This window comes from Anarrhichthys ocellatus, unplaced genomic scaffold (genome assembly GCF_004355925.1).
Source record: "Anarrhichthys ocellatus isolate YVR2014 unplaced genomic scaffold, GSC_Weel_1.0 scaffold4, whole genome shotgun sequence".
NCBI lineage: Eukaryota > Metazoa > Chordata > Actinopteri > Perciformes > Anarhichadidae > Anarrhichthys > Anarrhichthys ocellatus.
The window spans coordinates 2,034,382-2,058,752 of NW_022280034.1; the positions used below are offsets into that span (position 1 = coordinate 2,034,382).

The 24,371-nt window shown below is 41.8% G+C and overlaps 3 protein-coding genes across 3 annotated transcripts in view; all 3 read left to right on the forward strand.

Moving 5' to 3' along the window:
• Positions 1-3,202, forward strand: part of LOC116381711 (homeobox protein Hox-A3) — a 6,849-nt gene extending 3,647 nt beyond the window's left edge. The window contains exons 2-3 of the mRNA XM_031844072.1: positions 1,348-1,696; positions 2,605-3,202. Of these exons, the coding sequence (XP_031699932.1) occupies positions 1,441-1,696; positions 2,605-3,176 (828 nt within the window). The 5' untranslated portion in view covers positions 1,348-1,440 and the 3' untranslated portion in view covers positions 3,177-3,202. The remainder of the gene's footprint in view (positions 1-1,347; positions 1,697-2,604) is intronic.
• A 1,341-nt stretch (positions 3,203-4,543) lies between these two features.
• hoxb1b (homeobox B1b) lies at positions 4,544-5,972 on the forward strand. Its single transcript, XM_031844071.1, has 2 exons — positions 4,544-5,110; positions 5,382-5,972. The coding sequence occupies exons 1-2, from the start codon at positions 4,552-4,554 to the stop codon at positions 5,690-5,692; spliced, it is 870 nt and encodes a 289-aa protein (XP_031699931.1). The 5' UTR covers positions 4,544-4,551; the 3' UTR covers positions 5,693-5,972.
• An 8,373-nt stretch (positions 5,973-14,345) lies between these two features.
• skap1 (src kinase associated phosphoprotein 1) overlaps positions 14,346-24,371 on the forward strand; it is a 34,561-nt gene continuing 24,535 nt past the window's right edge. Inside the window, exons 1-4 of the mRNA XM_031843453.1 lie at positions 14,346-14,554; positions 15,745-15,850; positions 16,428-16,456; positions 16,589-16,705. Coding sequence (XP_031699313.1) covers positions 14,515-14,554; positions 15,745-15,850; positions 16,428-16,456; positions 16,589-16,705 — 292 coding nt within the window. The 5' untranslated portion in view covers positions 14,346-14,514. The remainder of the gene's footprint in view (positions 14,555-15,744; positions 15,851-16,427; positions 16,457-16,588; positions 16,706-24,371) is intronic.

Genomic DNA, 24,371 nt, shown 5'->3' on the forward strand with positions numbered 1-24,371 from the left:
ATATATATATAGGCCTATTTCCCTATTTCCATATATGAAACTGCATGCATGATCAGCAGAAAGGCTTACCCCCCATACACACACTTTCACACACACACACACACACACACTTTCACACACACACACACACACACACACACACAGGCTGACATTGTGCGCCTTGCAGGGCGGTGTGAGCTGCAGAAACACTGTCCACTCTGCTTCACCCCACTGGCACGCGAAGCCACATCATCATCTAAAGCGAGAGACGCTTCTTTCTCTGCAGGGATTTTATTCTAATCTGGAGGCTTTTTTTTTTTAAACAAAAACTAAAAAGAAAAAAAAAGAAAGAACGAAGGTGAGAGGAAGCCGGTGTGTATTTGTTTGCGCGCGCGGATCGTTTCAGTGCGGGGGATGAATGTAGGTTGTGGAAGGTAAGGCAGCCGCGGACTGGGTTATGTGTCTTTATGATTTACGAGCCTGACTCCAGCCGCGGTTCAACCAGAGTTCATAAAGCTGCATGCCTCCAGACGTTATTCTCTCTCACTGCGTCTCTCTTCGCCCTTAAAAAACAACTGCTGCTTAATAATTCTGTTCTGTTGGATTCAATTTAATTAAGATGTTTTTTTTTCATCTTCTTCTTCTTTAAATCGCGTTTCAATTCAGGGAAGAAGCAGAAAAAAACAGCTGCAGCGCACAATGGACTTCTGTTTTATTCTGTGTTTGATGGAGATGGATGACTTTTTTAGCAGATTGTGTTATAACATTTAATTTTTTTCCCTCCTTGAAAATGTTGCAGACAGCAGCATCCATTAACTGACAAAAGGCAGTTATTTATGAACAGTCACGGACCCTAATGTAGCACATTAATGTGATTTCAGTAAACACACAACAAAAAGACAAAGTATTTACTTTTATAATTATATTTAATGTATTTTCTATTTATGGGCCTATTTGTGTTTGTGTTTGTGCAATTAGTGCTACTGTTTGCCATTTGTTTTATTGCTATTATTATTAATATCTTATTCTTTTTTAAAGACAAACAAAAGTTCTATAATAAAACCTCGTTCATAATCACTTTTGTTTGTTTTAGCTGCTTTACCACACAATGAAAAAGACAATGAGCCTCGTTGTAGGACAGTGAGGTCAACACTTATTGTTAAATTATTTTATTTCTGCACATATTTTAGAAGATCCTCTGTTTTGGTGTTTTTTTCAGAGGGTTTATTTCCACCAAACTCTCATGTTCCCGTTGCCTCTCGGGCCATGGAGAGGCTCGCTATTCATGTCAGCATACTATTGAGTTGATAAGATGGATCATGTGGTCTCCTCCCTGATTCTGTCTCTTTTTTTCCTGGACCCTCTCAGGCCAGAAGCTGCAGGGCTCTCTGGAAACCTGCCATGTGACATTTGGCTGCCAGCGCTCCGTCAGAAGGTCAAAGGGGGCCCGGTGCACATTTAATGGAAATGCAGAAACCCGGTGCGACACAAAACACCCAGCAACAAGACTTCTTCTTCTTCGGCGAGGCTTTGGAGGATGTCGGCGGGTTCGGCGGCGCAGCTGCACGCCACCATTTGGTGCACGCTGAGACGTTTGAGCGCACGTTCCCCCGAAGGTCAAAACAGCAAAACACCAAGTTTCCTCCGAGCAAAAAGATTTTCCCCTGGATGAAAGAGTCCAGGCCCTCAAGTGAGAAACACGGCAGGAGAGTCGCAGGTCTGTATGACGTATGGAGGCGTTTTCAAATGAGGCCTTTTCATTCATGTCTCCTTTAACGAGCTCTTAATGGAGGAATGAGGTCATATTTCTCCTTTTCACGTTCAAACCGTAAGGTGGCTTTTAATGGAGCTATACAGTCAGGCAGCAGCAGGATGATAAACACACATTGGCTCATTTAGGCTCCCATCTTTTTATTTAGAATCATAATTACATTGAAAAAATTACATTTAATTCCATGGCTTCAAAACAAATACAATAATATAAATGATTGGGACAATACACATGAAGTTAAAAGTGAACAGAAAGAGTATTAGACTATTTTATTTTAGTAGAGTAAAACATGAAAGTTTCCCTTCATTTAACTATTCATTATTTTAAAGATTTTAAGGCCTGATAATAATGTGTCCCTTTAAATCAAGTCTTTTGTTGTTGTTGTTTTTAAAATATATTATCCAAGTTTGTGTCAGAGGCCTGTTTACAATCTGTACCGTTAAATCTTCATAGAACAAATTCTTATTTACTCAGAACTCACCACTTTAGAAAACCTAACAAACAGCTGAGTTCTTGGACTCCATTTTTTAAATGTGGTCACCTGCTCATACATCTCTCAATCATTTGGAACACCAGAACCCTGATTTAAGTAAACCACTTTGTGTTCTTTTAGTTTCTGTCTTTTCCTCTCCTCTCTCACCATGTTGTGCTCTCAGTTTTATTTATCAATGTAACCTTTATTCATACAGGCAAGGTTAGCAGAGCGTTCTGCTCTCTTCACAACAACAGAGTCAATGAATAAAAGAGAAAACTGAGACTCAGCAGAGATATGACAATGATCATGAAGTCATAAATAAAAAACACACCTCCCCTCAACAACCTTCCTTTCCTTTCCTGACTGTTTGTCTCCACAGACTGCACCGTCAACGAGAAGAGTCCAAGCGCGACCCCGGCCTCCAAGAGGACGCGCACCGCGTACACGAGCGCGCAACTGGTGGAGCTGGAGAAGGAGTTCCACTTCAGCCGCTACCTGTGCAAACAGCGGCGCGTGGAGATGGCCAGCCTGCTCAACCTCCACGAGAGGCAGATCAAGATCTGGTTCCAGAACCGGAGGATGAAGCTGAAGAAGGACGAGAGAGTGCAGGGCCCCATCACCACCAACTCGTCCTCCTCACCCCCGTCCTCCCCCTCCGCCCCGGGCAGCCCCACTCTGTCGAGCCTGGGTTATGTCCATCTGGGCGGGGATTTCCAGCCGGCCTCCCCTCCGCTCAAGTCCCAACAACACCAGTCCCAGCCGGCGTACCCGGCAGAATACTCCAAATATCCCGCTGCAACCTTCACGCACGACCCGCAGTTTAACGTGCGGTACGACACGCACACCACCTCACGCGCAACAGACCCAAACGTGGATCTTAACGGGTTATATTTCCCACAGAGCTGCACGCAGGACAGAATCATGCAGGCTCCAAAACTGACTCATCTGTAGCAGAAACACGTGAATTCCTCGAGTCTCCACAAAAACACCTCTCCCTTTAATGTATAGAAGAAGCCTTGTCTTGATGCATGTATTTATATTATTTATTTATTGGACTAATTCATCTAAATATTAGTCTCAGGTCTTATTTATTTGTATTTATTCACATTTATTCGTTTTATATACATTGTTGTGCGTACTTTTACGCATGGGCCTCTTCTAAACATTGTTTCAGAGGCTTGTGTATCTCAGATTAAAATGTTCCATGCTTTTATTGCAGCTCCATAAATAAAGGCAATTTGTTGAGATTTCACCAGACTCTCCAGTAAATACTCCTCTAAGAACCAATACAAAAAGACCACCGATAAAGCAGCTAAAACGTTGGAATAAATGGCAACTTTCCTTGTTTTTTATTTTGTAAAAGCTTAATTAGCACTTGAGGTCTATAACATAACATTAACTCTTATTTAATCACAGTCCTTAAGGTCCTTAAGGAGTGAGTGTGGACGTGAGAGTTTTTTTTGGGGAAGATATTACATTATCGTCGTTAAAAAGAAGCGAGGCTTATGGTTCTTCAATGCGTCTTTTGTTCTTTTTATGGGCGAAGTGGGCCACACAAGCTGCCAATCTGTAGAAAGAGCGCATGATGGATCACTGGATGCACTGCGCTGCTTTGGACTCAGAGTCTGTCAGGAGGACTCGTGATGCTGAGAGGCCGAAGAAATGTTTTTGGACCAAACTAGAAACATTTACAGAGAGCTTTTAAATGTAAAAGTTTAAGTTGAATAGTCGCGCAACAAAAAAATATATATATCTCAGTTTAGGCAATACACTAAAAAACGTTATGAAAAATGAGACTTTTTTTATTGTATATTATTACTTGTGTTTAACTTTACTGGCATTCATGTTTCGTTAAATAAATAATTGATCAGTCTATCTAGTGACTTTTGACATCTTCAAGACAAAAATAATATTTTCTAATCTTTAAGGCCAGTGTTATTATAACATGTACTAAATCCATATTATTATTATTATGTTAGATAGTGATTATTTTCACTGTTTGACATTTGGAGCTCTCGTAACACTGCAGTCTGAAACTGTGTTCTGATGTTTGTGTTCTTATCAGATGGATGAGCGAGTTTGATTGAAGCTCTTGTCATGTAAATGCGAGCCGTTTGATGGACGAGCCCGCAGACTTGACAGAGTGCTGCAGGTCCTTTGCCATTGGCGTTTAGCGGGTCACGTGTTGTGTCAGGAAGGTGATATGAGGGTGGAAGGCAGTTTTACAGCTTTGACATACTACCTAGAAGGTTAGGGCAAAGGGAGCACCGATTAATGACTGCTCGGTCTTGATCACTTGTGAACAAACAAAAGGCCCAAGTCCAGGATGAACTCCTACCTAGACTACCCAGTGTGCAACCGGGGAGCAAATATTTTCAGTGCCAAGGCCGGATACCACAATTTGAACCATGGATACGTGTCGTCCAACTCGTGCGCAACAAGTGATAGTTACGCACCGGACGGGCGCTTAGTTGCCGCAACTCCTGCGCCACACCAGACCCCGAGTCTCCCTCTGCACCACCAGACACACGTCAACCTGGATCTACAGTTTGCGACACCGGGGAACTCCATGTACGGGTCACCGCTGGAGTACGGACATCACCAGTACGGCCTAGCGCCCGAGCAGGACCGGAGCTTCATTCACGCGCAGGTTTCACCCGTCGGATCAAACATGGCTCCCTACACCGGGGACAGCTGCGGGCCTGGAGCTGCAACAGGCAGCCAGTATCTACATTTTGGAAACGGGGATCAGAGGCAGCAAGAATATCCAGAGAGTGTTTACACGAGGTTACCGCTCCAAAGTAAGGAGAAGGATTTGAACCATGTGGAGGAAACTTCCAAAACATTCGACTGGATGAAAGTGAAGAGGAACCCACCTAAAACAGGTTTGTTCATCCTGAGACAGATTGACGAGAATTAACTGATATTCAGAGAACCCACAAAACCTTTGACGCACAGTGCGTAAACTGTGCGTAAAAGCACAATTCAGTTGTTATAATGATGCACAAATTGATCTGAAAAATGTCTATTTGGCAACTAATGTTCTTCTATTTATTCTCATATGTTTCATTCACATCTAAACGCCATGCTTCAGCTCCATGACTTTCATGTGTTTTTCTCCATCATTCATTCATTCATCCATTTCTCTTTCCACAGCTGTCCTGTCGGAGTTCGGGATTCCCGGCCAGCACAACGTGATCCGCACCAACTTCACCACCAAGCAGCTCACCGAGCTGGAGAAAGAGTTCCACTTCAACAAGTACCTGACGCGGGCGAGGAGGGTGGAGGTCGCCGCCAGTCTGGAGCTCAACGAGACGCAGGTGAAGATCTGGTTTCAGAACCGCAGGATGAAGCAGAAGAAACGCGAGAAGTCGACCTGCGTTTTGGTCAAAGCTGCGGCACCTGTGGAGAAACTCGCCGACCCCGACAGCTCTCCAAAGGGAAAAGGGAAAGACTGTGAACCATGATGTGACTTTTGATTAAAAACAAACAAACAATAAGACTGTGGGCCTGAGCAGTTCTCCACTTCTCTCCTTCAGCTGCACACTTCCAGAAAAAAACTGTTCAAAATGCACGTGGACTTTGTGAAGTAAACAGGGTATGTTTGTGTCTGTTATGCACTCATAATCATTAATGCTGTTCTAGTGTTTGTAACCTTCTTGTCATGAGCCCATGCTATACGTGTTTTGTGTTGGAGCACTGAGGTACTCAGTGTCACTGTTTGCACTATTTATTTACAGGGTATTTTCCAACAACCGTTTAGATTTTTAAGCTTAATAAAGTTTATAAAACAAAAGGAAAGTGTTGTATTTGCTGTTTATGTAAAAATAAATGTTTCGACTGTAAAAAAAAAAAAGCTCAATCAAACTTTTCATTTTGATACAGAATTTGAAGTATTTTCCTCCGATTGTTTTTTTTAAATATATGTAAATAATAAATTGTTCTAAATATGAATGTTTTTGAATCGCATCACAAACTTCTTCCATTAATAGTCTCGCCAATGTCCCCTTGCATAATGTGACAAGAGGCATCTTTCACACACACGGGGTGGTTCCCAGTGACCTTTTCACCTCCAAATACCTCCGGGGGCTCTAAACATGACAACAAACTGCAGGGAGCCAGGTCGCACCCGGGATTTGTTACCCAAATTCTGCTTGGACACAGCTGACACAGGTTGCAATGACATCCACTTGTATTTTACATAATTTGAGTGAGACATTTTTAATCAAACCACCACATTTTTTCCTTTTAAAATCAGAGGAAGTGAGTCGATGATTTAACATTTTAAGTGCTGATTGTGGCCGAGGATCAACGTTTGCCGGACCGGACCACCTGGTTTCATGTAATGGTGAAGGGGCAGCAGTTTCAATATTTGCACTGGGTGTTAGGTTTGCACACAGTTTCTGCCCCAGCAGCACTGGCCTGTTGGTGCCCTTTTTTCCTAAAGCTGCGGTTCACACAGAGTTCAGGCTCGAATGAATGCAGAGTCAATCTGTCAAGACACCAGAGTGGCTCCGAGAACTCCACTCTTGGGCCTCTCATACTTGAGGTTTCTGCAGGTATTTCTGTCAGAGGTGCTGCACATTTTAACTGTAAACTAAACGATATGACTGGACTGTGAGGAAACACATCAGTGCTGAAAAAATGGACATTTATTCTTACAAAATGAACACAAATATTTTATATTATTTGTGGCATTTCATAAGTTGAAAATGCCTCAATGCGACATCTACTGTGTTAAATCAACCCTGATACAATGATGACATGGAGTGGACTAGTTGGGACATCATGAGATTTATATAAAAGAAAAATGTTAACGCCTTTTAATCAGAAGAGGCCAGGAGATGTCACAGAGCAACTCCTGCCACACACAGGTTAGTTAGTACTCAGACCTGGAGGTGAAGTTACACTTTAATATTTAGACTAAAAAGTTTAAAAGCCATCTAGTCAGCGTTCCGGTTTATGCAAAACTAAAAACTGTTATAAAAGTTCAGGGCATGTTTCTAGGAAATGGAAATCAGCAATCATTTGAAATGTATCCACATGCAGTTTTCCTCCAACTATATTAAAAATGAATACAGTTCCACTAATAGAAGTTACAGTTGAAATACCACACGGCCCATTACTGTAAATTATAAGAAGGGCTGAGAGGTTTGTTGTCGTGCATTTCTTTGAAAGCCAAAAGCTTCCAGAAGAGTCACAAGGCCAAGGACCGGGGAGGTGACGATCGATAAGGTGAATAGTGACAGATCCAACAACAAAAAAAGGGGGACGGTGCAGAAAACAAGCGTGGGACTCCATTCCAGAGGTGTGATCCCTGCCATCTCTGTAGGTAATACCTCAGCGCTCCCAGCGGGCTCTCCATCTGGAGGTGTCAGAGTCGGTGCTGCAGCCAACACGGCGGAGACAGATGTTCAGCATGGGGGAAGAGGAGGAGGATGTTTTTCACCTTCGGATTCAGCTCTTCGCCTTCTGCCGGTACAATGTAGGGCAAGGAGAGGAGAGGAGAGGATGGTTAATGAACACTGAGGGACAAGAGGGAAGATCATTTATGATGGCAAAAAATAATCAAAAGCTCTGCAGCACGATCACCTGACTGCACAAACACGAGGGCTATTAATACATACGGCAGCCAACATCTCTGTCCTCAGATATCTTACGCATCTTTAGCCGGCCCGCCTCCCTCTGCTCTCTGTTTGAGGTCAACCCGGTGCTGTTTGTACCCCATGCTGCTCGCAGTTGTTGCAGGCTCTTTTACAAGTCTATTGCCATGCTCACTTCCTTGGTTTTCTACCAGTTCCTCTGTCACATGTCACTCTGCAGGGTCCCAGGGCTTCAAAGGGGAACTAGATACAGTATTCATGGGATAACGGGGGGGCTGGTCATCTAAGAGATACAACAGTCACTTTTATTGCTACTTATCAAACACAGCTATTTAGGTTATCTATCATACATACAGTAGATTCTGTAGTATGCAGAGCATTATTTTGTTAAAACGATAAAGTCATATCTCCATTATTGTCCCTGTTGTTATATCATAAAGATAGAGAAAATAATTTAATGGCTGACTGAAGAAATACTGGAAAGTAAGAAGCAGAGCTTCAACTAATGATCATCTTCATCATCAATTCAATGAGCAGATTCTGTCCTCGATTAATCGTTTGGTTATCACAAAATTACAAAATTCCTAGAGCCCAAATTGAAGTCATGAAATGTCTTGTTTTGTCCGACCAAAAGTCAAAAATCCAAATATATTGAATCCACTACATCATAAGATAATTAAAAGCAGAACATCCTCACATTTGAGAAGCTGGAACCATGAAATGTTTGTCATCAAATGGAATGATTAATCAAAATAGTTGCATATTAATGTTCTGATTACTTGAGTTATTGTAGCAGCTCTAGAAAGAACCAAAAACGGTCAAAGTGCAATCAAGAAATCAGACAATTACTGTTTTTTTAAGAAGGTATCCGAGACTCTCAAACCCAACGGTAGCATAAACAGATGACGATGCATTTAGATTTCCATACGCTTTATATTATTATTCATTTTAATGGAAACTATACTTCTTAAGGAAGTGGTAATTAGAAGTACCTAAATAAACTATGACCAGTCACATGTGTGACTTTTATTCTGTAGATATTTATCAATATTAATTGAATATCCTCAGTTGAAGCCTTGAGGAGAGAAATGCTGCCTAGTTATGAATGGCACGCTCGCTTCTTCCTTTGTTGTGGCACTGAGGCTCTTTTTAGCCGAGGCTGGGAGATTCTTGACAACCATCCCCCATCCGAGTTAGGCTCTATTGGATCTGGAAGCGCCGGCCGACCTGAAGCTCCTGGGTCTCTCCCCCCCACCCCTGCGACTGCATCCTTTCCCCCTCTCCATCAGCATAGTAACTGAGAGAGACAAGTGACTTGGCCAGGGTTAACGTCTTAATACTCGCTGGGATTGCCTCCAGGATCCAAATGGCTACCCCTAATAGTTTTCCTCCTCCTGTGTGCCTGTCAGTCCGCCATGACTACATGCCGTAAAGAAAAACAAGAGTAGCCGAGAGGCGGCGTAACGAAGCAGCACAATGAAATAATGAGGGGTGGTGAGGAAGAATAGGGGCATCCATGAAAGGTTTTGGTGTGAAGGCTGGAAGACGCTGCCTGCTGCCCACACGCTGACGTCCTGGACACTTTGCATGGAGAGGCTGTACACTTGAAATTAAACCGGCTTCTTCCTTTAGAGCCCAGGAGAGGAGGGGGGGGAAACCAGAACTCAATCAGTGTCACGTCACATGGTTCAAAGCGGCCAATTCGATGCTGCCAGGAGGCTGAGAAATGCAAGGTGACAGTTCATTTTACCAGTGACAGTGTGTCGGTCTCGCTTGCTGGTTTCCCGAGTCAATTCCCAGCGAGCAGTGAAGGTTGAGCGTTGCTGGAGACAGACAGCAGCTATACCCCCCCCTTCTTCTTCTTCCTCCTCCTCCTCGTCCTCACCGCTCTCTCATCGACCCCGCTCTGCTTTGTATTCCAATTAACCGGACAGAGGGAGAGGCGGCGGTGTGCAGGATCACAAGCGCAGGCAGACACACTCTCCTGGCGTCCTTTCAGTCTCTCAATCCCTCCGATATCAATAGTGCTGCGCTTCCCTTTTCCTCTTTCCTTCCCCTTCCCTTTCCCCCATCTAGCCGGCTCCTGACAAGGGCCAGTTGTTCCAGGGGGATAATTCACAGATTCTTCTTTAACAACCGCCTCTAGGGACAATGTCTCGGTAATGAAAAATAGGTCCCTCTCACACATTCATACATCACGTGTAATAGAGGTGTGCAATCACTCAGTCGAGTCAACGCACTGCAAGCTCTAACTGCTCTCCTTAACAGACACCTCAAATAATGCTGAATTAATATTTTGAAATGGCTCATATATCCTAACATAATACAATTTGAATGATTTTCTATTCAATGCTCTCAGGGCTAACATTGATCTGAGTACAAGCTGAGGTAACCCCTTCCAAGTCAGTCAATATGTGGCTCACTGAAGGTTGTAGATTTAGCGCAACACATTTGCTCCTCTGTCTTTTGTGTCCTCAATCTATCATCACTTTTTTTTTTTTACTTCGCCGCCACTAAAGCCCCCCCCCCCCCCCCCTTACACTGACATATGTTTGAGCAATGGGTGGGTTGGGAATACAATGATACTGAGGAAATCCGAAAAGTAAACTACCTCTTTTTATCTCCTCGAGCAACACAAACATTTGCAACTGACCCTTAAGAATCAGGACAAACACCTTTTTTCTTTTTGTATCAAGGGGGTTGAATATGCTGTGACGTGTTTATATTAGGGCCACGTTTGAGCACCGACTTGAGATATTTGCTGTTGGATAAGGTGACACCTATTCTTACAGAGTGATTTATGCTCTTGGTTTAAAAACAAATGGTTATAGTATAATCTGCAGCTTAAATCTTTACACGATTTTTTGAACCTTTTAACAGAATCTTGGATGCAAATTCCTCATTTTAAACGAAAAACTTGCTCCTCAATCACAGCACTTCCTTTTCTGAAATAAAGATAAAGACAGACAGAGCCTGAAAGACAGGCATGGCTGCTTCACTGGACCTCTGGACTGCAAAAGAGTTTACCTATCTTGAGAATGCAATGTGGTGTGTGTGTGTGTGTGTGTGTGTGTGTGTGTGTGTTTTGTAGGACAGGATACACACACTCAAACACACACACACACCCTTCATGCCCTGAGGATCCTCCTGACTCTCTGTCCTGGCTCTATATCAGATCAGAGGGACCCGGTGTCCCTCCCCGCACCGCAATGCAAATGAAAAGGAATGCGCTGATAAAAGCCCAGATCCTAAAGATGAGAGGGCAGAAGGAGGACAGAGGCAGCGAATGCTAAAGGGGGGGGGGCAGAGAGCCTCTTGGGGAGATGAGAGGTGGCGGAGGAGTCAGTGTTGGTAGTAGCGGGAGATCATAGCCTCAGCTGCGTTTGATACAGGGCTTTTGTCGCTCTTTCAGCAGTGCATTGTTGGGTGGTGTAATCCCCGTCGGATTACAAAGGGCTTCCCTTTTCATATGGGGCTGACCCAGCAGGCAGGTGGCTGGGGCTCTGTGGAGCTGTCAAGGGGAGGGAACCCTTTTTTCCTGGGGAGGGGACCCCAGTTCCTCTTACCTTCACAGGGGCTTTTTGCTGGGAGGCCAGTCAGGCGCAGGTCAACGTGGGGACAATTCTGACATGGGACTCAACTCGCCCTGACCCTGTGGCTTCCTGTAGAGAGGTGACAGCGAAGGAGACCATCGTGAAATATCGAGCATTCAACATGAAATACAGAAAAATTTAAAATACGAAGATGCACTGAAAGGAAACGGCAGTTACTCCTGCAGATGTGGGTAAACATAGTTTTATTTAAGAGTAAAGCAACACAGGGTACATTTTTACTCTAATTCAAGATTTCAAGATTAGTGCAGCACCTAGAAAACATTTCAAGTTTCAAGCCTTTGGCCTGCAGGAACAACATGTGTTTAAAGCAAATGTGTAAATTATCCAAGCCTTTTATTTCATTACACTTTAGATGTGCTTCAAAATGTTGCAATCAGACTAATTTCTGTTAAAATACTCAGGCCTGTTAGTCTGTGAAATAGCAATTACTGTTGTGTATGTGTGTGTGATGTTGCTTAGGATATGAAATAATTATCTTACAAGCTTGAATACACATTAGTTCAACCTAGCCTTGACTGATATCCGGTGTATTCTGTCGATGTGAGCAGTGTCTGATTGAGCTTTGGTTCCTTGATGGCTTCTCTTGTAGTGTTTCAGTAACACGTGGATCAATAAGGCGATAGTCAGACCCACCACTGTTTCTATTAGTATCACTACTACCACCAATACCTCCTCTAATGTCAACCACATATATAAAAGCCCAGTCCAGTACATCCCATTGCTGTTCACCCTCTAATGGTAATATAAACCATTCATCCATGCCCTGTCAGATATAGTAAGGGACCAATTTAGTGATGCTGCATTCACGTGCTGTCTGAAATACCCTAATTAGTTTTCAAGCTTAAATCAAAGACCCATTAAAGTGGTAATTGTTGTAATTTAAAGAGTGAAAGTGAGAATTTCTGATACCCAATTTGACAACATGTGTTATTTAGCTATTTATTTATCTGATTTGGTAATTGATCCTTAGCTCTTACATCCTTTTTTTCTTGTATAGCTTTGATAAAACATCAGTTTAATCGCTGTGGATATGTATTTTCTTATCTTTTATGCAGCGGTTTGGTTGGATTTCTATTACAGGTTCCTATTATCTTAGAATTATTTTGCGAAACATCACTTTAATGTGAATGCACCACAACTTTGATTTACAATTTAAAAGAAAAACACATTCATACCTTAGCGTTAGATGTCGAAGTCGTATATAAACTTAGTAAATTTACCATAAAATAGAAAGTCTGTGATTTACGATTTTACAACTTCATTAGCCGATTGGGACGATATGAGTACCTGAACGCAGCAGAAAGGTGGTGGAGAAATGTATTTAGCTAGTGTACATGCAAGTAAAGCCAATTTAAAAAAAGACATAAAAACTAATTTCACCCTTTGTGTGAGGTTAGGTGGTAAATATGAACTTCAGGAAGCCTTCAGAGGCCAGGTTGGTTAACCTTAAACAAGCTAACGTTTACGAGCTAGCTAATTAGCGGTTTCCAACCGTCAGATAATGCTATGTATGCTAAGTTAGCTTACCGTTAGCTACAAGTCAGCCTCACGTCAATGTTAAACCGTTACAATTTGTCTTAACGTTAAGGGTAGACTGGTTCAGGTAAGCACTTTACGAGGTTACAAGAAACCTACATAGTGATAAGATAAGATACAATTTCTGGGCTAACGGTCATTGCTAATTAGCAGGTTAGCAGCAGTACTAGCAAGTACTAGCTACTTGAATTAACATCATTAGCCACATTAAGCTAGCTGCTAGCTTAACCAATATGAGGGAAATTATTATGGCTTATAAAACATTACTCTTACCACTTCCAGACGACTTAGTAGAATAAACATGTTGTATTTGTGGCTGTATGAGTAATGGTGTAGTACTACTAGTCAAATAATTCAAAACTCCAATAGACCATTTGTTTCACCACATAACTGGGACATTCTGTATAAACCCGGTCACCATCGTGAGAGTCTCTCCACTATTAATTCTGCATGATTAAATTTGCACAGACTAAACTATACTGGACAGAAGTTTTTTAGGCTAAAAAGAAAAGAAAACATACGGGAGCACCTGACAAAAAAACACTAGTTTGTATCAAGGGTTTTTGATATTATTTCAACAGTTTTGAAGATCTAAATAGTTTTTTTTTTTTTCAATTGAAGAAACCCCTTAGGGGCGTACAAAGTATTTTTCCTTCGATATAATGTGGGACTTTATTGATCCCTGTGGGGAAATGATCTGTTTGGTCTTCCCACTATGCAGGGAGGTCAGGCTGCAGAGGAGCAGCAACAGAGCAGCATATCTGGAGCTGTGTTGCTCAAGGACTCTTCAACAGTCCAGAGGCTGGCCAACCTGGACATGTGATCCCAGATCATTTGGTTAAAGAGTTGAAGGTATGACTGAGGGGATTTTCTGTATCATTTAAAGCACTTCTAAATGTAACTGGACATGGAAAAATGTTGACACGGGGATACATTAGTTGGCAAGTTATACAAACCAAAATAATTTGATTTCTGTTATCTATTTCCATTTGATTATGGGGCAGATTGACACATCTAAACAACGGAAAGCATAAAAAGAGAGGCAGAGATACATGTTTTCTCAGCAGCAGACAACAGTCATATTCAAAGTTGTCACAATGTTTTCTGAGTGTTTCGAGTTGCTCATTTCTTGATTCACCACAAACACCTGCATGTACATAATATATTTATCTAAAGATATCCAATGAACAGTATCAGGCCGTACAGAGGGGATTTCTCTGTGTCAGTCAAACCTTGTGATCAGCCCTCGACTGAGAAATGAGAGTGCAGAGAGGAAGTTGTCATCTTTGCACCTGCTCCACCCCATTTCGTGCAAATCTAGATGCATGCACGGAAGTCAGGTTTCAGAACAAGAGGACGCAGGTGGTTGGTTAGATGCTATAGGCTGTGCCAGGCTCTTCTTTCTGGCTCGGAGCTGTAACAGTATGACAGAGTCTGGGTGCACATAGGCTGCCTTTGTGGAGTACAAACCAAAAGTGTGAAGGGTGAAAAGTCAGCAAACCAAAAAGTCTGGAGTTGGAAAGGTGAAAGTTAGGGATGGGAACATTACCACTTGACATTAGGCGGCTTTTGGATGGTAATGTCTTTATTTTTTACTGTTAATAATCCTTTCTTTTTAAAAACAGTACAGTTCTATCCTTTGATCCTGTGACTAAATAAGATTGTTACTATAAGCAGGCATGTTTTTTACAACAAAATTACATTTAAAATGTACAAATGATATGATTCTACTGGTTGAGTTGAGAACACATGGACAGTTAAGTAAGCTAAACCTAAAAACATTACGTGTCACATCTTTCTTTTTATTCTTTATTTTGTTGCTCAGAAAAGCCTCGCACCTGCTGTTACTTGTAGTTGAACAAATGGAAAAAACTAGAGCACAGAGAAACATAGTTCTCCACACTTAGACTGTAAACTGTACAGTATTTTACTACATTTGCATTTACTGCTGCCGGCAGACGGGGCCTTTGGGAGAACATTTGCATGTGTCAGTCCATTTGTGTAGCATGGGAGAACATAAAGAAATGGAATCAGATACGTGATGTAGACCGACCAGTTTTACAAACTAGGGTCTTGCCTTACTGGGTAATATTATTATGACTTACTGTATATTAATGTGATCAAGTTTACATATTTAATACGACAGTGAAATGAAACAATAACCATGACTTCATCCATTCTACAGACATTAGAAAGTGTAATGTCACAGTCTTACCTCTCTTTGTCTTTGGTTTTCACTTTCACAGGTCAAGCCACACAAACACTAGTTTATGTTTTTAAGCCCTGAAGAAGCAACGTAGTAGTAAAACTATTAACGGCCTCAATATTTTAGTCGCAAGTTAGCGTCACAGAAACAAACACCAACCACCGCGCTGAATGAGTTTCTGTTTGAATGATGTGCTCAGTAAAGGCAGTGGACACCAAAACAAGAAGCGTACTCTTTGTAACTTGAGGCGGATTTAACTTTAAAGGATCAAATGTATGTGTGTATAGAAATGAGTTGTGATAATAACTGCAAAGGTTGTTGTGTTGGAATGCATAATAGAAACTTTTATTTTGAAATTATACTCCAGGGTCATGATATTCAGTGACCTGAGGACAGACGACTCATAATTATGGGATCTTATCTTTGTACATAATTAGAGCAAATATCGAGGGTTCTATCCCTCACAAATATTCTAAACTTGATCATACAAAGTATGTGTTTGAATCCTTCAGAATTGTGTCCTTGAATGCCACACTCACAGTGTTTTCTGTCCTCTTCAGACTGTGAGCTGTTTGTATCAGAGATCCTTCAAGACGAGGTGCTGGGTGAAAATGCCCAAGAGACACGGAAGGTGTTACTGAACAACTTCAAGGTCGTCCATGTCCGGTAGGGTTCTCCCTCCAGAAGCAGCATTGCATCAGTGTTTAGGAAAGCTTTACTAGTCAAGTGTCAAAATGTAATTTCATGGCACGATTATCTAACTTTTGCTGTTAATGCCAAACAATAAGCTTAATTATTGCTGTGATTGCTTTAAACACAGTTTTCAAAATTACATTTGAAGGAGCTCATTTAGTGTAATGGTGTCACCTTCAAGACTTCATGCTCGCTCTTATTTGTTGTTGTTAAAAGTGTTTAAAGATCTCTGTTTTGATCTGGATTATTAAATCTTAATGTGATGTAATTTACAAGCGTGATGAACAGTCCATGAACCCCCAAAAAATGGAAACTCTTGCATGAAGTGCGATAGTTCACTCCGGAAACAGCTTCCTGCTCTGCTCGATATGAGACACTTGCTCTGGTGCAGAAAACTTGTGGTTTTGTGGTCTTCCGTGCAAGAAAACAATTGCTGAATTTTTAAAGCAATACTAAAGCTGACGCGTCTGACAAATGAAAAGCACAGAAAGCTTTGTAATTCAATGCAAAAGGATTTTGATATATGCTTATTCTGATTTATTTTTCACAGAAACCCTCAAGAATTCCCCTTCCCAACATGTAAGTGAAACTAGAATCTCACATCACACACTGCTGTGAGTGTATGTTTGTATGAGTGTTTGATTACATACTCTGATAGAATTAAGTGCACAGATTATTTATTTATCATCTTTTTGTGTTTCACACATTCAGCGGACTTTAGGAACGACGACAGTTCTGATGACAACCGTAGTTCCAGTCTGGGTCGCTCTGCCCCATCGGACGACGCCTCAGTAGCCTCCGACTACCAGGATGATGGAGCCCCTGAGTGTGAGTTAACAATAGTCCTGATTCTGATTCCCTATATGTGTGTGTGTGTGTGTGTGTGTGTGTGTGAGCGAGATCTTAGGCTATTTGCGCAGTGCAGAGGTCTTAGCTGAAAAAGGCCTAATTCTAAATGTCTATGTGCGGCAAAGCAGCACTGATGGCTTTTTCTTCACATTAAATGAAAAAAAAGAATATTTCATTTGAGCAGCATACATGAACATAGATTACATATATATATTTCATACCATGTACTTAAGGACATTTTAACTCTAACAAGGGAACCCACATGTCTATATTATCCGTGTGAACATGCTGAAAGGCTACAGCGTGCGAGGAATGCTGCACCAACAAAGGAGAAGGTAAGACGGAGGTGTCGGTGTCACAGGAGACGGTGCGGTATTCCTCTGAGGAAAACTAAACAAATCGACCATCCTCGCTGGCACACCTACACCTCGCCACAGGAAGCACAGTGGAACCCGTCTGCTGGATATTGTTGCTTGCTCTCTTAATTTGAAAAAACAGACAGACCACATCTGTGAACACCCCCCCACCCCCCTCTCTCTTTCACTGGCCTCCTACCTCTCTGCCTGGCTCCGGTGACATCAGTGACTCCTCCTCCTCCTGGCCAGTGTAGGCAGGTAGACCGTCCTGATGCCGGTGAGTTCTCGGAGGCCGGATTGGGGACCTAGAGCTCCCTCCAGTGGCGGATCCTCAGCTCCTGATCCCTCCCCTTGAGCTGTGTGTGTGGACTGTGGGAGGCCGGCCACACAGAGAGGAGGCTTTGTAGCTGCAGGCTAATGCCGTGATTGATTGACCCCGAGCCCCTCTATTCTTTCACAACCGGGTTTGAAATACAACACTGTACCTGAGGGGCCATGTGTGTTCCATCCCTCTCTCCCTTTATCAATCTTTCTCTCTATCTTCCCTTCTTGGACTTGCCCTCCCCCTCCCATTCAGACTTTTTCTATTTCTGACTCTATGTGCCAGTTAATAGCCCTTGACGTGACATGCCGCAGGTGGGCATTTATTGACCCGGCTGCCTCAGGTGCCCATCTGTACCCTCTGCTTTCTTTTTTTAGCTTCTTTCCTGAGGTAAAGCTGGAATCATGGGCAATTTCCCCAATAAGGAAAAAAGAACATGTCACCGCTTGCAGTCGTTTTGTGATACCGATAGTCGATGCCAGCTGCATGTAGTAAAAGAAAAAAAACCAGATTTCTCCTTTTTTGGAAATGTCTTAATGAAGTCTTCGGTCCTCTGCCCACAGAAGAGTAACTGCTGCCTTTCTCTGCAACTTTGGAAAAATAGAGTAAACAAATCACGGCAGATGGTGGGAAGATAGACCACAAGACAGCGCTAATTCATTTCTTTGAATTGTTCATTTTAGAATAAACAAGGCGAGATTTGCTTCGGGAAACAAACAAAATCAAACAATAAAATGCTTTAAAAAATTCCCTTAAGGCTATAACGATAACACGCCCAACTAAAAACTACGCCGTCTGTTACTGTGGATGCGATAGTTGTTAAAGCTCGAGCATTGTGTCAACCCGTTGTTGGAGTTAAACGTGAGAAATAGCCAATTATGCGGCACTTCCACAATCCTCTTTTTTCTTTCATTTGCATTTTGCTTTGAATATCGATTGTCCCTCGACACTAAACAACCACAAAAAAACACACATTTTTATTGTTGGATCAATAATCATAACATTTGATTCTGTTAGACGAATTCACACCTCACAGCTCGCGTGTCTTTTTATTGCTGCGCCCATGTTGGCGTATTGAATGGCCTGTGTCCTCACTAGAGAGGGCATGTGGAGTTCATAGTTCATTCTCTGTTCACTGCCGGTTGAAAGACTCGGCTCACGCTTCTCTGCTGGGCGGTCGCTTTTCAATGGAAGAGGGAGTGTTTGTGGAAAATAATGGTATGACCACTTTAATGAAATCAGTCGCATTTTCTTTTTGGAGGAACAATCATCCATGGTGACGAGTTGAATTTTCTTTTATTCCTTTAAAATGCAAAAATCAGCACCTTTTTGTTTGCTAAAAATGAAAGGTAATTTTGTGATTTAGAGAAAAAAGCATTTAGCTTTAAGGAGAAGGTAGAAAATGGAGTCGTTTTTTTCCCCTCTCTCAAGTTTAATTGTCTCATTTTATTTGAGGCTACTGTACACAAAAGAGACTTTGTGAGTGTGAGAATGTATTATCCGTGGTAATCGACTGCCTGCCTTTCGCTGCTCTCTGTCCCCTAACCAGAGAGTGAGTGAGTGTGGAGTCGATGGCTGCTTCTACAGGAGGAGCCTGTGCCGTTTGATTAGATGCGGTGGCCTGTTGTCTTCAGCGGACTGGGTGACACCACATTTGTAATGGCTGACGGGAACAGATGGAGCCTCCATTGTTTCCCGGGTGTCTGCATGGTAATGTGAACTGAGTTTCACCCGCCGACCGCACCGGTGACCTGACCAGCGCATGCAGCCTCACCCCAGCCTCGTCTGCCCCCTTTACCACCCTCCACCTCTCTCTCATTGCCATTCCAATACATTTTGCATACATCAACAAATACGTACAATTTTATCCCTCCGGCGTGTCTCCTTTAACACACACACACATGTATATAGACCCCAGGAGACAGCCGGAGATGTGGGGCTTTTAGCCCTGTCATGCTGCTTGCAGGTCAAGTTTACCAAGTTGAAATGGCCCGTTTGTTTTTCTTTGATTGGTGGAGCACTGCTGGGCGCTCGGGGATGTTTGCTTGGAAGCTGCAGCGATGACAGAGCACCGCGTGAAAGTGCTTTGTTTCAGGAGGCGTGCAGAAAAAAAAGATGCCGCTCTTGATGCGTCTCCCTCGTCTTCTTTGTGATCGTAACGATTCTATTATGGTCTGTGTTCTGCTCAGGTGTGGATGTGGTATTTATTCAGAAAACCTAGATGTCATGTTGTTACTCATATCAAGTGACTTTATCTGTTTGTGTCACAGTATGTAATCTGGCATATGTTCTCTAATATTTTAGATTGATAAGAAATGTCTCGGAGGTCCTTTACTTTTACGTGTGGGCAGGTGGGGCTGCAAGTAATGATTGTTTTAATTATTTTCTTGATTAATCAATTCACCATTTGGTCTATAAAATGTCTGAATATAGTGAGAAATGTTAGGTGACTTCTTCACATTGCTTATTTTCGACCCAAACATTTGCAGTTTTAGGACAAAGAAAAGCATTTTCTTACATTTTGGAGAACTGGGGAATGTTTTGCATCTTCACCATAAAAATGACTGATGTGTTTAATCAATGATCAAAATAGTTGCTGATTAATTCCTGCTCATTAATCAGTTAATAGCCCCAGCACTAAAGGCCGGTGCGGTCTGTTGTGTTAGCCTATTTAAAGAATGCAGGAATGGGACTCCTGTCAGTGATTACTTTGCCGACCCAATTTCCTAAAGCAATTACTTGCAGTAGAATGCAGTAGGATAACCAATTTGAATTTATGCCTCGCTGTTGCATATTTCTCATTTGAATATGAGTAGCTAATGCACAGTAACAACATTATCACGCAGTGCCGGTAAATAGAATATTAAATCTAAATTTTTGTCATTTTGGCTGCAGCTTTAAAAAGCTGTATAGAGTGAAGTGCTTTCGAGGGTGTGTGCCCGGGTCTCTTGGCTGGTGAAACGGGGGACAGAAAAGTTGCCAGCTGAAGGATTGGTGCTCCATTAGAGGGTTAATCAGCAGGGTTTAAAGCGCCAACTAGCCCCTCGTCTGTGTTTGAAGGCACAATTAAGTCATGGAGAAAGAGTGTGTTTCTGGGTGCTTCATGGAGGAAGAAATTACATTAAAAGCACAAAAAGGTTGAAACATTTATCCCATTTATTTTCTCATTTGCATGCAGCACCTGGACAGTATTTCATGTCTGCTTAGATGACCTCTTCCAGGTTTGTTGACCTGTGGTTGTGTTGTCTGCCCACGCACTGAACTCTTGACTTCTGACCTCTTGCACGACCAACCTGTGACCCGTCTGCACTCAGTCCAGAGTTGTGGGAATGATTTGGCCTTCCTGTCACACAACGCCCATCCGTCAGGAAGTTTCTCTGGAGTTTCTGTGATGGCTGATCTACTGTATCTATCCGTCAGTAAAATCCGCCTGAAGTGGAGATGAATTTCTCACGGCATTCATCGGTGTATGGATTTCTTGACATTTGGATAGCGGCAGCTCGTTTAGGAAGCGAGGAATATGTTAATGACCTCCAGTCTTCCTCGTTCTCCCTCGCTCCCCTTTCCTTTCCTCTCTCTCTCTATTACAAACACACACACACACACACACACACACACACATTACGAGGCAGGAGCAGGCTCTGTGCATCGCTGCGACTGCTCGCCACCAGGGTTCAAAAGTTCACACTATTCCCCGAGGGCTACTGTGCTGCTGCAGATGCTGATAGTCTTTTCTTTCTCTCTTTCCCTGCTGCCTTTCTCTCCCTCTCTCCCTCTCTCCCTCTCTCCCTCGCTGTTTACACTATTAATCTTGTACACTCTCTCTCGCACACTCACTCACGCTGCCTGGCAAGAAGAGAGCGGCTTGAAGGGGGGATTTGGACGTATTTAACCGAAGGGCATCCATCACTCTCATCTCCGGCTTCACCCCCACCACCGAAAGCCACACCGTGTAGTTTTCTTTTTTTTGCATCCTCTCGTTTTTTGTTTTTTCTAAGCCCCTCTGATGCAGCTCTCCCCTCATTTGCTTTGTTTTATTGTTGCATTGCATATAATTACATCCCTCGGTTGCCTCTGGTGTAGCGCCGTTGTTGAAACCCAGGGAAAACAAGGCGAGGGGAAATGTGCAGCAGTCCATCTGTAAAGAGGCACATAGGCAGAATGCAAAGTGGGGAAGCTGGGGCAGGGTGGCTCCTAATCTCCCCCAGAGCTGTCAATGTCACAGACAAATAGCAAAACTATCAGATGCGGCGGGTTCACCCAGAGGTTAGCGTTCCCAGGTACCTCCTGCATTCACTCCCTCTCTTTCTCCCCTTGCCTTGCAAATGAGAATTTGATTTTGCCCTCCACTGGAATCATTCCTGGAGATGAATGAAGTTTCGATGCCAAGCCCAGGTGGCCCCGCTGATTTCTTAGGGAAATAAATGGAGATGGGAGAGATGTGTTGGCCTGTACACAGACAGTGACACGACGGCTCCCAATGCCTCTGGGATCCCTCTGTTTAATTGTTGCTGTAATGTAGCACTTTAAGGTCATTAACATGCCCTTGTGGAGTTATTTGAGGATGTTGAGGATGCATCCCCTCTTTACGCCGGGACCTCCGCTCGGCTGGAAGTAGTCAGCGTTGTGTGTGTGTGTGTGTGTGTGCCAAGTGGGACAGGGCTGCCGAGGGCTTGTATGCTGTTGGAAGAATCCTTATCTACAATATATATATATATATATATATTTATTGATTTGTAGTGGCTGTAGGTTAGCTTATCTCAAAGACATGGAATGAGAGGCCAGTTGATTGTGAAAGCAGTGAGAGTTTTGTTAAAACTGTTTTGCGGCACTAAAAGTGTGATGTGTTGTATTTAAACAAAACAATTATGAGATAATTAACTTCAAAATGTGATAACAGTTAAAGGCACAACTTTTAAAAATACATACCAGGCTGAAGTAAACATGGTGTATTATTGATCTTTATATTTAGGAGGTCAATCTATTTTACTAAATTAAATATGTTCAGTGATGGTAGTTTTTTTGCGTCTGGTAAAACAAAAACAAAAAAAGACGTGCAAACATAATTTAAAACACGTAGTATTGTGATTGTTTTATTGTTTGTATTATGTTATATTTTTCGATGATTCATTTGTATTTTGTCATAAAATCTGGGTTAAATCGCTTCTGCTGCAGTTACTGTCATAGAGGTTGTTAACCGTCGAAACGCTCCGACAAAGACGTTATTTTACCTTTTTCCAGGTTTATTTATTATTTTTAAACTAATAGAAAAGATTAAAAAAAGGTTATGAATTAAAGTTTCTAAATTATAAAAAGAATTATATTAGAATGTCTTTTTTTTAAATTATTACTTACTTGTGTAAATTTCAACCGGTTATAAAAAGTATTAATAATAATAATAATATGTATGAATTTAAGTAAGTTAATACTGTTAATACTTTATTTATTTAATTGCAACTTTCTCAAAATCATTCTTATTTCCTGTTAATAGTAAACATGCAAAAACAGAATTACAACATTTTCCAAATTGTTCCAATGAGGCCGGATGAAGTAATTAATCAGCTATTGCCTTTATATATATATATATATATATAAATAAATATATATATATATATATATATTTGTTTATTAAAGACTAAAATGGAAATCTGCTAAAATATAGTCAATATACCACAGTATGAATATAATATAGAGCACAGAATTTAAATACAAAGAATCTATTAAAACTACTAAAGTAAAATGTGTGGTGCCATTTAATGTAAAAAAATCATCTCTAACTGTTGTTTTATTATGTTATTTATGGTTATTTATATGAATCCCAAAAAGTAAAAAAAACGTAACTTGGTCCACTAAAAATAACATAAATATAATAATTTAAAAAATAATAAAAAATCTTATTTTTATGCGAAACCACCTGCTTCAGATTCAAACGAGATTCGTTCGTTGAGCGCTTTACTTTATTTTCCCGGACAGAATCATTCCTCTGAAACACCTGTTGCCCGTTGGACTACCTGGTGATTTATGAAAGGTGTCAAAGAACGATAGCATCATATAATTGTTTATTGCCATAATATGTAACAGCAGTGACTATAAAATAAGACCAATTATATCAAAAGGTAGTAGGCATGAGATATTGCTCAGAAAGCACGGTGCAATAACGCGGTCCTCGACAACATACTAACTTACCATTATTGCTGAAATTATATTTAAAGCATTTTAGTGGAAATAACAGAAGCGTTTTAAAGTTGCAATAACTGTACATTCAGAGAGCGAGTGTGTCGATTTCCTCCAAGTGTTCCTCCCTCCAGGCTCTGTCGTTGATTGTGTTACATCCCGTTTTTATCACAGATACGTAGGCTCTCCTGTGGGCCCCAACGCCTCCATTGTTGGTATTTATATTCTTACTACTGTTTCCTTTTTGTCTGTCTCTGTCAGTGAAGCAGCTGAAAACCATCCCCAGCGATTAGAGGATCATTGTATCTGCAGTTAAGCATTTGAATAGTGGTAGTAAATCTAGAAAAGGGAAATTCAGGGTCGCTGTATACGCTGCTTATAGCTGCCCAGGGGGAAGCCGATGTCACATAGTAAATTTAGCCCCTTAGTGTCTTTACTGTGGCCGGCCCGTGCGTTTGAATGTAGGAATGGAGCCAAACAGAGCCCAGAATGACTTGACATCTAATCCCGCCAAAGACGCACAGAAATGTAGTTATTTGATTTTTTGTTCCTTCCAAATTGCATCAAGCGTAACAGACTAAGTCAGACGATAAAAGAGAGAAACACCAGTTATCTCTGCACTGCATTAAAGCTGCAATACAACTCAATCTCTAGAATCCAACTCTGCAATATGAAATATTTACCTGATCCTCCCTGTGAGTGTATTAAGGTTTTTATCCTTCGCTCAGTCGTAAAGCTTTTATCTCAAGTCAGAGATCTGTTGTTTAACCTGATTGACATCCCTGATCCAAAA

Bases quoted from the DNA above. Each gene is read 5' to 3' on its own strand.
- hoxb1b (XM_031844071.1), top strand. From the start codon at position 4,552: ATGAACTCCTACCTAGACTACCCAGTGTGCAACCGGGGAGCAAATATT. The intron at 5,111-5,381 runs GTTTGTTCATCC...CTCTTTCCACAG, and splicing joins GAGGAACCCACCTAAAACAG to CTGTCCTGTCGGAGTTCGGG.